The sequence below is a fragment of the Pteronotus mesoamericanus genome, unplaced genomic scaffold, assembly GCF_021234165.1.
Source record: "Pteronotus mesoamericanus isolate MK-2021 breed Mesoamerican mustached bat unplaced genomic scaffold, CSHL_Meso_final contig_182, whole genome shotgun sequence".
NCBI lineage: Eukaryota > Metazoa > Chordata > Mammalia > Chiroptera > Mormoopidae > Pteronotus > Pteronotus mesoamericanus.
This window is the reverse complement of record NW_026555078.1, coordinates 21168063-21180800: the sequence shown is the minus strand read 5'-3', so window position 1 is coordinate 21180800 and position 12738 is coordinate 21168063. Positions and strand designations below refer to the sequence as shown.

General features: G+C 48.8%; 1 protein-coding gene across 4 annotated transcripts in view; it reads left to right on the top strand.

Moving 5' to 3' along the window:
• The window catches only part of SMOC1 (SPARC related modular calcium binding 1), a 129719-nt gene that overhangs the window by 100846 nt on the left and 16135 nt on the right, over nt 1-12738 (top strand). For all 4 annotated transcript variants that reach the window (XM_054567355.1, XM_054567357.1, XM_054567356.1 and 1 more), the window contains exons 8-9: nt 11210-11402; nt 12183-12265. In XM_054567355.1, coding sequence (XP_054423330.1) covers nt 11210-11402; nt 12183-12265 — 276 coding nt within the window. The remainder of the gene's footprint in view (nt 1-11209; nt 11403-12182; nt 12266-12738) is intronic.

Here is a 12738-nt window from a genome sequence, read left to right as displayed (position 1 = left end):
CCATGGTCAGTGCTGCCTTTTGAGTACTTGGTAGGTTCAGCGTTGACAGGTTTGCCTCATTGGACTTCTCTCTGATTCTTACACTGGGAGTTCTTGCACTTAGGAAGCCCATGTAGCTGGCCAGCTAGCACCTAGAACTTGAGAGTGGGCATCTCCCCGTGCGTAAATGTTGGCCAGAGATTCTGTTGGGCTTTTATAAGAAGGTATGAACTCTTGCTGAGTTTTTTGTTTCGGGGGTTTGCTACCAAGGAACTTCTTAATATAGCTAGAATTTAAACAATTTTTAAAAGTCCTCTACGTTTTATAGAATAGAGTAGAGAAATTAAAGAAATGACAAAAACTAGGCATCACCTCATCCTTCATCCCATATCCCACTGCTTCTAATTTTACTATTTGTGGACACTTGCCTATGACTGTGATTTATGAAAGTCTTTTCTTTCTCCTTCTCCTTCTCCTCCTCCTCCTTCTTCTCCTCCTTCTTTTTTTGAATGACAAAAGTATGTGTTTTCTGCTCTGGGAAAATACTTTCTCAGGAAATATGGTCCCTTGAGCCTTCATCCTTCCCTCTGCGCAGCTCGGCAACCCTCTCAAGGCACAAAGGCGTCTTCCCTTGGTCCCAGGACCCAGAGGTTGACTCCTGTGGCCTCAGATCACGTCATTTAACTTCTCTTTCTCCTTCTCCATCTCATTCTTTCCTTTATCTCCATCTTTTCTAGTTAACTTCTTTCATGACCTAATCTGAGACTTCAAGAAGGCCTTAGAAGCTAGCCCTCTGGGTTAAATCAAGAGACCATGTCTTTCCTTCCTGCCTTTGTGCCCAGCAAACCTGCACAGCAGCCTGTGGTGACTGTCCCCAGACACAGCCGTCAGCTGGGTTGCAGGTGGAAATGCATTTCTTATAAGTTCTGCCCAGAAAATGGCCCCCTGTCCCTTCGTACATGAGGGAGTTTGCCAAACTTCCCACCCATGCCACACAGCACGGCCGCCCGCAAGGTCCTGCCCTTCCCAGCCCGCAGTAAGAGCACAGCTCTCCCGGGCCTGCTTCGGGCCCCTTTGACTGCACTTGGATTGTTCCTCCTTTGCCGGGGAAGTGCCTGCCTGAACTGCTGCTGTGATTGGGTTTGGGGGTCACTGAGGCAACGGCATCTCCTGGCTGATTCCCCTACCCCCAAACCAGCACTCTTGGTCTGCCCAGAAACCACGGGGTGATGTAATGACCTGAGGCCTGGAAAAATAAATAGCTCTCAGGGAAACCAGAGGTAGCCGTAGTAAGCAAATACCCCACAGCCACCTGGAACCCTGCACATGACGTGATTGGAAGGAAGAATGAGTAATCCACTAACGTTAGCAGCCGCGGATGGGTCTGGGCATGTGTGCATTTAAAATATCTGTGTAAAAACAAACCTTGATGTTCTATAACTGGCCTTTTGGATGTCTGCCCATCTGTCTTATGCAGGTGTCTTGGTCAGTCACAGCCAATAGGATAGAGCTGGGGATGGACAATCATCCCGATGGCTCTCTCTGTGACAGCAAAGGCCTTTCTCAAGTTTTCCCTTTGCAAAGAAGGGCCATGAACATGTTTGGAAGCCCCAGAGAGCCTAGCCCCCCGTCCATTTTTACTTCGTTTTAAAACTAGCTTTTCTGGCTGCCTTGGGCCTTCATCCCACGTTGTTTGCTTGGAACACAGAGGTGTAGTGGTGTGGGGGTGGGGGTATGATCCTGTGGCTGGAACTTGCTCAGCTAGCAAAGGTTTTGTTTTTTTCTCTAGGTGAGTTTGTTTGCTTTTTAGGGTTGATAGCAAAACCACATGTCCCTGTGTTTTTCTTTTGGCCTCTGTTGATAAAAAACGGAAATCAAAGGTCCTGCCGAGGTATTGTAATTGATTCCTTCCAATTTGCTAGGAGTCAGTTCTGGTCTCTGCTTTGATCTGAGGGTCCTCATTCTGTGTTTATTTGTAAAATGGCTTTGGAAGTAGGCAGGGTATAGATTTTATAAACACACTCACACATGCGGCATTAGTGTTTCGGGGCATGAAGAGTGAAGTTATGATCATTTATTTTGACAAATTAAAAGAAATCTCTCTCCCATCTCCTTCCTTGGCCTATGCCCCCAGCTTCCTTCTTGCTTGAATTTTTATTTATTAGCTCTTGTCCTTAAAGGACAGAGCTTTTCAGGTCAAGGTCAATGAGTTACTGAGAAAAACTAGAAAGAAGACAGCTTGCCACTTCTCATTGCGAAACCACTGTGAAGCATTTCATTTTCTTTTTGGTGGAAGGTCATCTGAGCTCACTTGATGGCATGAGTCAGTAGAGACAGAGTCTTTTTTAAAATTTGAGGGGATGTGAGTCAGTGATTCTTTGGGGGAAAATTTTTTTTAAGGTGCTTATAGGCTATATTGAGACAATCCATCCTAGAAGAAATATCTTCAGTAAAATTTATATCTTGTTTTCTTTCACTCCTCAATTTCTGTGTGTGTGGGAAGGAAGAGGTCACAAGGGTGCAACATGCATGGCCATTTTAGGTTCCTCAGAGAGAAATCTTTGGGGCAGACTGGTTGGTTTGTCATTTTCTCTTACTGCTCCTCACCTGTAACGCCTCACTCCAGCCACAGCCTGGTTGACAGAACCCACTGCAAACACCCTGGGAGAAGAGCTCTCAGCCAGCCTCCTCCTGTGGGTAATTCTGTGCTGCAGACGAAGCCGCTGAGCCGTCGCAGGCTGGGCCATCCAGGAGAAGCATGGAGGGCAGTCCGAGGTCCAGGGGAGAACCTGGAGGCCCCCGCAGGCTGGCCCTGCACTCAGGCCCTGCGTGGTGCGTGGCGCCCCTGCACTGTGGGGACTGCACCTGACGCTGTCTAACTGTAAGACCGTGGGCCATGAGCGTGGTCTCATCGAGCAACACTTCATTTTAAATAAGAAAAAGGAGCTCTGACTAGTTAAGGGCCTTATTCAGGGTCACAGGCCCGTCAGCAATTACTATGTGTCACGTCCTCTACTTGGAGCTAAGGGGCTCATGGCAGAAATACAAGGCCCATCTCAGGAAGGAGCTGACCGTTGGACGGTGGTGTGGCTAAGGGAGGGGGGATCCCCCCCGCAGCGCGGGAGTTATTTTACCACAGACACTGTTTTGAGTTGCTGGCATGGTGATCATAAAAAGCAGGCTGGCTCTCAGTTAGGTTATTTTCTGAGTTTCCCTACAGCGTGTCCCTTTGCTGCCCGCCCCTGGAGCAGGCTGTCCCCACTGCCTGCCTGCGGTCGGCCCGTGCAGTCCAGGGAGGCAGACTGGTTATTCACAGGGATGGCTCAGGAAGTCTGGGGTTACTCCATGTTTGCTGAGGACACTGCTTCTTAGACCTGCTAATAATCTACCATTTATCAATTTACTCTGGTGCCAGGTTAAGTGCTTTACATACACTATTGCATTTAGTCTTCACAATGACCCAATAATGCATGTGCTATTGTTACTCTGCTTATGCAGGGAAGAAACCAGGGGCTTAGGGAGCTAAGTAAATTGCCCAGGATCACAGAGCTAACAAGCGGTAGAGGCTGATTCATCTCACCCCAAAGCCCACGTGTCTTGACCACCGTGCTGGCTGCCTTTTTTTCCAACTGTTGTTGACTCCATGAAACAGTGGCAGCACCTCCCCCGTGCAGGCCCTGGGGAGCATGTGCAGGAGCAGGGGAATAGGCACTTACTCTTGCTTTCAACCTTGCAAGGAAGCCAGATAACCCCACCTACCCCCATCCTGCTTCTGGAACCTCTTCCCCCTGCCTGCCCTGAGTTCCCTTCAGCATTTGGAAATAGCCTTCCCGCTGAGCTTTCATACTACTCTCTCCTCTTCCGGGCCGGAGCTGAAGAAATCTCTTGTCTTGGCCAGTTAGTTCATCAGAAGTGTGGCCCTCCTCCAGGGAAGTGGTCCAAGATCCCGTTGTAGGTTAACACTGGGCGATGACGTTATCTTTTGCACTTCATTTGGCTGCCTGCTCTGTGGGGAAAAGGGCCTTCAGAGTAAATGAGATAGGGGAAATGGATTCCCCTGGAAGAGGTAACTGTTTTAAATGTGTGCATATTCTGTTTCTGTTCTCCCCGCCCCACCACTACCTGATAGACACCTGAGCAAGATTTCAGGGGCTGACTTTGTTCTCTGTCAGCGCAGTCTGCTCCTTCCGGCCCCGCCAGGGCCTCCCCTCTGGGCCTGTCCTTTTCTAGGCCTTCATCTGCCCTCTCTTCCAAAGGGAGCCCTGAGTGGTGCTTCCGTGGGTTTCCCTTCTCTCTATGGGGTTGTTGGATGCCTTGGATGACTCTGAGACTCAGGAACTGGCGATGGCTCAGGGCTGGGAGTGACGGAAAGCCCATGGAGGGAGGGCAGAACCAGCCCAGCAAGCGGTGCTTGGAAAAACAGTCCTCTGGGGCCACTTACCCCTCCTGTGAAAAAGTGTAAAGTCCACAAGAAAGAAAAATAACTTCTTCACATAGTTGGCGTGAAACCTTAAGTACTAAAATGCTGTGTGTCTAAGTAAACAAAAATGCCCTGCTCAGTGATGTACCGTAAATCCCTCCCAAAGACCATGGTCTCCGGTAGCACCTACTTCCCTGGAGACCACAACTTTAGGACCTGGGCGGGCCCTTCAAAAGCAAGAGTCAGTGCCTTCAGGCTGGTCCTCCTTCCCTTTGTTTCTGCCGTTCCTTCCTGGGCCAGATCCCGCACCCCATCCCGGCAGCACACCCACAGGCCGGCCCAGAGAACCCCGACGCAGGAGCCATGGGGCTTCTTATGCCTCTGGAATTTCATGAGGTGATTTAGGGAAGGTGGTTTCTAACACACAGTTTGTCATTTTGGGTTATCATTCAGCATTTCATGCATTTTTGATGAGGCTAAGGTGGGTATGAGGTATTTGAAGGGGTTTCAGGGTGATTGTAGGTAATACAAGGCTAGTATTTTCCTGAATACTCTTGGCCTGGTGGGATGACTCCTTTTGCAATGGAACATAAATAAAGCTCTCTCATTTTTCAAGTGGGTAACCTTGTATTGATTTTTTTTCCCCCTAAGAAAATTCAGAACTTGATAGTCTGAGAGTTGAGTGTATTATTTCCCAGGATGAGTCAAAGGGACAGATACTCTGTTTGCAATCTCTGTGGTCTCATCTGCACTGTTTGGCAATTACTCAGCAGTGGGTGGTCCCATCTCTGAAGGGTCTGGCTAGCACAGAATTCTGTGGCTGGGCCAAAATTCAAGCAATGGAGGGGTTCTTAGACTAAATAGTTGGTATGGATCCCTTAAGCCCCAGCGTCCATGGTTCTCCTATGAATAAGGAGCTGGAGGCCAAGGATGGGTGTGGTGAAGGATCAGGAAGGATGTGATGGAGTCTAGTTCTCAGGAGCTTACAGTCTAGTCAAGCCACAGTACCAGGCATAAGGTAGGCATGAGGGGGCAGCTTTAGACTCAGCACATGGAGATTTCGCTCTGGGCTGGGGCCCTCAGGGATGGAGAGAGGCTGGAATGAGGGTAGGTTAAGATCACGTGGCCAGTTCTTCTTGCTACATTTAAAAGAATTTTTCTGACCTCTCCAGAGCCCGACATGGTACCAGCACACACCCAGTACCAGCCTGTGTGAAAGCTGGGTCCACAAAGGCCCCTGACCTCCTCTGCATCCTCCCCGTGAGCCCCAGTCTCTGTTTCTCAGGACCCCGGGTTAGGTCCGAGACTTAGGAGCACCTCCTCTCTGGAAAGACAGCATCACTCATGGAGGCATCTTCTCAATACATGTTTCTATGGCCTGTGATTCTCAGTCCTTCTGTGTATGGTTTTCTATCAGATTTGGCTTTTTTTCTCACTCTCAGTTTTCATATGGACCTTGTATTGGTTAATTGTATGTATTAACTTGGCTAGGCTACAGCACCCAGTTTGATCAAACACGACTCCAGATGTGGCTGTGAAGGTATTTTTTAGATACAATTAACATTTAAAATCAGCCAACTTTAAGTACTGCAGATGACCCTCCATGACATGGGTGGGCCTCATCCAATCAGTTCAAGAGCAAAAATGGAGATTTCCTGAGGGGCTTCTGTCTCCAGACTCTCACATAGAAATCCTGCCTGAGGTTCCAGGCTGCTGGCTTGCTCTGCAGATTTCAGACTTGAGCCAATTCCTTAAAATCAATCAATCTCTCTCTTCGCATATATATGATAAATATATGCCTGTTTTATTAGTTCTGTGTCTTTACAGAACCCTAACTGCTGCTGACCTCTGACTACTACCTTCTCTCTCCTCTTATCTCTCTTTTTTAAAGAATAAATAATCTTTATTTTATTTTTTTCCTCCACTCATCTCTTTACTGCCACCAGCCCATGGGGTTCCCCTGCTTTGTCCAGAGTTCACTGCGTGCCTGGCTCACCTGTATGTGTTGACTCAAGTGTGGGGTTACTCAGCACCTCAGCTCTTCTGTCTGCTCATTCCTTCAGCAGCTCCTCCTCCGGAAGGCAGCAGCCAGGAAGAACGATAAGCCCCGGGACCTCAAGCTAGGATCTTCTAAGGTTTATGTTTGTTGGCCATTTTTTTTTTTTTTAAAGAAAAGAGGAAACAATGGAAGAGATGATAAAGGAGAAAAGGTTCACTGAACAAAAGGATAAACTCTGGGCTAGAATCAAGATTGGGGATTAGCTGAGGATTTAGGCTGTCCACACTTCCCTTGGCTCCCAATTACCACGAGTAATTGAGAGGCTCGGAGGCCTGGGCTCGCTGGAGCAGACAGCGCTGTTCTCCTTGCGTATCCTGTCTTGGCTGGACACATGAGAACCCGTGCCCTGGACCTGCAGACAGGGCTTATTTTTGTGTGGTTCAACCCAGTCTTTCCTGCGGCCGTCCCCCTCCCTGCCCACTCCAGCCCCACTTTAGTCCTGCTTTGCCCTCTTGCTCCCTGTAATTGACAGTACAGAGGGAGGTGTGTTTTCTGGTGGCAAGGGCTGGACCGTGTTCCCCTTTCTCCAACAGGATGCTCTTCTGTTGTGTTTCTTCCTTTAGGCAGTCAGAGGTTTGTGAGTGAGACCTAAAGTGCCCCTTGGCAACTGGGCACTTTTACTTTTACTCACCTGATCCTTCCCTCTTCTCTGCACCGTCAGGGAGAGAATTATAGGGGCACGCATGCCTGAGTGTGTAGGAACTTGTGGCCAGGTGTGCCCATGCCCGTAGACAGCCCTGATTGTTCCCACTCCCCTGCTGTTTACGTCTTTCAAGTGTTTATGGAGAGTCCCGGCCTATTCTTAGTTATCAGGCCAGACCTCCTAATCTTGTCATTCTTCCCTGAACTCTCCTAAGCAGAGACAGAATATTTTTAAAATGGTAAATGTTCACTTCTGGAGATGACCCCATGGTCAAGAAGAGACTTTTGAAGTAGATTCCTTGCCTTGTATTCTGGAAGGTGATTTCTTGGTATCTAGAAAAACTGTCAGTTGGAAAATGTAAGATTCTTTGGGTGGGAACTTGGGAAGGTAGGGGGTGAAAGTGGCTCCAAGGATGGGGCTGGCTTCTGGGTTACGTGCCATTGAGTCAGTTCTGACTCCTGGTGACCTTGCGAATGAGCGATATCATGTCCTCACCGCCCTGCTCAGCTCCTGTAGAATCATGCCTACGGCTTCTTTTATAGAGTCAAGATCTCATTTTGGTCTTCCTCTTTTCCGGCTGCCTTCTATTTTCCCCAGCATTATTGTCTTTTCCAAAAAAACCCTTCCATCTCATAATGTGCCCAAAGTAGGACAGATTCAGTTTTACTGTTTTTCCTCCAGGAATGTTTCGGGTTTAATTTGCTCTAGGACCTACCTGTTCACATTTCTCGTGGTCCAGTGTATCTGTAGAGCTAAGTATACTTCTAATGAATCAATTTTTCCCCCTATCAGTCTTCTTCTCTGTCCAAATTTCTCATCTGTGAATAGTAACAGGTAATACGAGGGTATGGATGATCTTAGCCTTGGTCTCTAGTGGCACATTTTTGCTCTTGATCTTTCCTAATTCTTCCATTCATCCTTGCCACACAGTTGTTAGTATTTGCATGGCCTCTGGCGAAGTACTGCAGCAACAATTGATTGATTGATTGATTGATTGATTGGCTGAAGGATCTGAGGGGGCTACAAACATACAGGGTAAAGTGATAAAGAGTTGAGCAAGTTTAGGTGTTTTAGTGATCCATTGTTGTTTAACAAAGTACTACAACACCTAATGGCTTAAAGAAAAATAATGTATTCTTTTTAATGCTTCTGTGGGTTGGCTGGGCAGTTCTTTGACTGGTTCTATCTGAGCTCACTCCTGGACTCATCCAACTGGAGGGTCATCTGGGCTGGAATATTCAAGATGACCTTATTCACACGCTTGGCCGTTGGTCCTGGCTGTACACTGAGCTCCTTTCATTCTCAAGTGCGTGGCTTTTCATCCTCCAGTGGGTTAGACCAACTTCGTTAGGGCGGGGGGGCCTCAAGGTGGCTCCCAAGAAAGTGAAAATGGAACCTTAAAGGCCATTTAGAGCTCAGGACTGAAAGTCACAGCCCAGCCCTCTTCTTTCCAGCCTGAGTGAACCTGGGAAAATTCATGGATCTCTCCAACATTCATCTTCCTTCTCTACAAAAATGGGTATAATAATAGTGTCCACCTTTCACAGATGAAAAGACCAGACAAGTAAAGCTCTTGGTCTATTGCCTGGAACATGCTACTCAATGAATATTTGTTTTGACTATTATTAGTTTAGAGATGGCTTTCAGGGAGATTTTTTTTCTCTCTGTTGGAAGTCAAACCGTCTGTGTACCCTTCAGAAACTGTCAGTGCTGTTATTATAAGCCTTCCCCACCTCTCTCTGAGAGGGGCACCCAGACTCGCAGGCACTGTCATGGAGTGATAAGCAAGCAAGCAAACGAATGGTAGTAAACCCTGCATTTGACCCTCTCTCTAATTCCACGGTAGCCCCCATTTTTCCAAATTAGCGAGCTTTCTCATTTGTATGGTTTTTATTCTCCGTTGAACGTGGTGCAGCCTCTATGCATTGGCTGGCTGTAAGCATTTCAGAACAGCCTTCAAGGACTTCCAGAAATATGTGGACAGCCCCCACACCATGGCTTGCACCTCTCCTTAGACGGCTCCTGCCCACATTTCCGCAGTTTCAGGATCCCCAATGGTGTGAAGTCGGGTTCATCGTTCACTCTACCCCTGGGGAAGCTCCTGCCCCACCTCTTTACGTCTGGCTTTCAGTCTGATTTATGGCTGGCTGGGAGGATCTTAATTTAAAGCCTCTGTCAGAGGTTGTTGCCTGAGCGTGGTGCCAGTCAAAAGCTGTTTTCCTTTGGTTTTGCTCCTCTGTTGCCTTGTCTGTGGCATGAAATACAAGGTAGGAAAATAGGGCTACCAGAGAAGGTTGGGGAGTTGTTGAAAAACACTCGTGTGATCCCCTGGAAGGTACCAGGACTCCATCCCAGCCAGGGACTCAAGCAAAGCCTCTGGGTCTTCGAGCCAGGTTTCGCCCATCGGTTTACGTCTCTTTCCTAAGCTGTCTCTTGAGGCTGTTCTGTGTGGTAGCAACAATCAGGTTCAGAATCCCTCGTCTAATGCCTGTCAACTGTTAAAAACCCCTGTTCCTCTAGCCAAGGAGATTCTGTTTAGCTATGCCCTCTTTGCACTATGAAAACAATAGTATGTTTTTCACTTCATAAATTCAAAATTTTGTTTTGATGGTGAATGCTATGCATACCTGCCTCCAGAACCTCAGATATTCTTACGCCCCTTGGGAAATATTCCCCTCCTCTGGGATGAGAATCCCTTCCCAGCAGTTGTCCTTGGAGTGAGCCCGTCATTTCCCCATCATCTGACATCTCTCTAAGGCAGGCTTGAGCTGCTTTGCGTCTCTGTGCAGGACCACAGTCTAAACATCTGTGCTGTTCACATGTGGATTGTTAACAGAGCCAGTATTTCAAAGGGGTTGGCTCCTTTAGAGTTGAGTTCCTGTTGTTTTGACCATTTGTTCTGTTGGTCAGTGAGTGGCATGAATCTCCAGGTGGCTGATCCCAAATTGCTAGACCTAGGAATGGTATTTTTGTAACACACTCTTAAGAATTTCACGGCATGCTCAAGGCTGTGTTCCTCCCATCTTCTTCAAGAGGAAAGTTGTTGAATAGTGTTAAGGAAAAAAAGTAATAAGGTAAACAAACAAATAAATAAGTAGATTAAAAAGTAATTGTATCCATTTATGACCTGATCCTTTTTATTGTAACAATAGAAGCAGGTGCATACAGAGGCACTTGCGTGTGTATGTGCATAAGGAAGGTAACATTTAATTGGTGGGATTATGGGCTTTTAAAAATTTCTTTATAACCAGACAATGCTATTTATTTATAATAATTCCAAGATAAAACACAGCTTAACAACAGTAAAAAACAAACATACAAAAACAAGAAAGGGAAGTCAGATAGGTTGACTGGCTGACTGCGTAGGATCTTCAGGTCAGGGGCTGTGTGTGGGGTCTGAGGTCCCCTGGTCTGGCCCTCCTGCTTGGCACAGGGCACCTCATGCTGCCTCAGCCTGGACCTGGCTCCAGGGAAACCACGTGTGGCTGTTCAGACACGCTTACATGCTTCCTGAGGCCACTGAGTGCAGACACCTTCCTGTGGGCCTGTTTCTCTCCCCCATTGGCTGGAAGCAGTGTTGTGTAATAGGATCAAGGCTATTCGGCTTACTTTGGAGAGCCTTGTTGGAGGCCACAAAGGAGTGGGGTCGGGCCTTGTGTCTGCTCCTCTTGGGAGCGAAGCATGGCTCCCCCTGAGACTGGCGGCCCGTGGCTCCTTCCTGCTATGTCTGGGCTCGGGAGCGTACCCATGCACTGATAGTCCTGCGTCAGCCCGTCAGCTCCCAGGGCTCGCGGAGTCAGGCTCTGGCACCTGCCTCTCCCAGAGCCAGCAGTGCATCATCAGGAACCACTCTGAAAACAGCCAGGAAATCCACCTCCAGCAAACAGCTGCCCTCATAAGTAGGGGCCCTGCCATCCCTGGCTAGACCCTACTGGGTGTGAATGCTGTTGAGCCCTGGCCGCGGACAGGGCCACAGTGCCTCCCATGGGCTGGTGTGGGAGACACAGCCAAGCCATCAGTTCCTTGGGACCGGGCTGGGTCTTTGCATGGAAGGCAGTGATGATATCACAGGAGTGCTAGTCACCACAGGCTGTGTCTTCCTTTGCAGAGAAAGTCCACTCGTGTGACCAGGAGAGGCAGAGTGCCCTGGAAGAGGCCCGGCAGAATCCCCGAGAGGGCATCGTCATCCCAGAGTGTGCCCCCGGGGGGCTGTATAAACCAGTGCAGTGCCACCAGTCCACTGGCTACTGCTGGTGTGTGCTGGTGGACACAGGGCGTCCACTGCCTGGGACCTCCACACGGTAAGTCCCCCAGGCCAGTCCTGCTACTCAGGTGGATCCTGGGGCACGAGCACCAGCTTCCTGTTGGGCTGGCCCCTAGCCCCTCCCAGTTTCACTGTCCTGGATGGTAGGAGTCAAGGCATTAGGAGATCAGTGTTTCCATTTGTGGGCAGATGAGGTTCTGATAGAAAGATCTGGGTCCTGGATACTGGGCAGCCTTGGAAAAGTAGGTAACCTCTCTGGGCCTCAGTTCACTGATGAGAAGGTATCACCTTGTCTGAGTCACTAGGTTTTATGGATCAAAAAGATCCCATGTGCAGACAGAAGATAACATCACTATGCTTCAGTGATTGAAAGGACTTACACGGCCCTGGCTGGTGTGGCTCACCTGGTTGGAGCATCATCCAGTGGACCAAAAGGTCATGGGTTCAATTCTTGATCAGGGAACATTCCAAGGTTGTGGGTTTGGTCCCTGGTGGGAGTGCGTATGAGAAGGAATCTAATCGACGTCCATCTCTCTCTCTCTCTCTCTCTCACTGCCTCCACTTTCCTTGCTCTAGAAAAACAATGAAAGAATGTACTGAAGCGAGGATTTAAAAAACGATAATAATAAAGAAAGGACATGCCTCAACACGTCTCAGTAGGAATACTGATGCTGCAGTTGCCTTGTAGCTTCTGGGCAGTGCAGGAGGCATTGTACTGCCAGCCCTGGGAGCTCTAGGCTGCATGACAACCCAGATCATTGCTGGCAGCAGTGGCCGAAGTCCCCTCCTCACCCACTGTCCCTCTCTCTCTTCCCAGCTACGTGATGCCCAGTTGTGAGAGCGACGCCAGGGCCAAGAGTGCGGAGGTAGATGATCCCTTCAAGGACAGGGAGCTGCCAGGTGGGAAATGACGCTGCCCCTTGCAGCACCTCACCTCTTCTGTTCCTCCCCCTCCTCATCGTGCCGTGTTGCCTTCCCGAGGGTCTGGTTCCTCATCTGTGAGGTGGAGCAGGAATCTGGATGGGGCCTCACAGGAGCCTGGAGCCGGAGCTGCTGGCTCTGCATCCAGCCTGGGATTTATCCCTAATGAATCCTGTGTCCTTGAGTATGTTTCTCCCCCTTGCCTTAGCTTCTTATCTTTAAAACAGAGTCATTGCAATTCCACAATTCTTTCTCTATCCTGTGGTGATTGGGACAATGTTCTGGGCTCTGTGAACCCTTTTTCCTGGGCTGCCAAAAGGAGCTGGCTTACAGGGAGGGGCTGTCCTGGGGGTGTGGGCAGTGTCTGTCGCCTGCTGCCCAGTGCTTTTGCAATGATCCCTGGTGGCCCCGGAATGTCACTGGGCTATGACACAAGACACACTGGCAGGGGG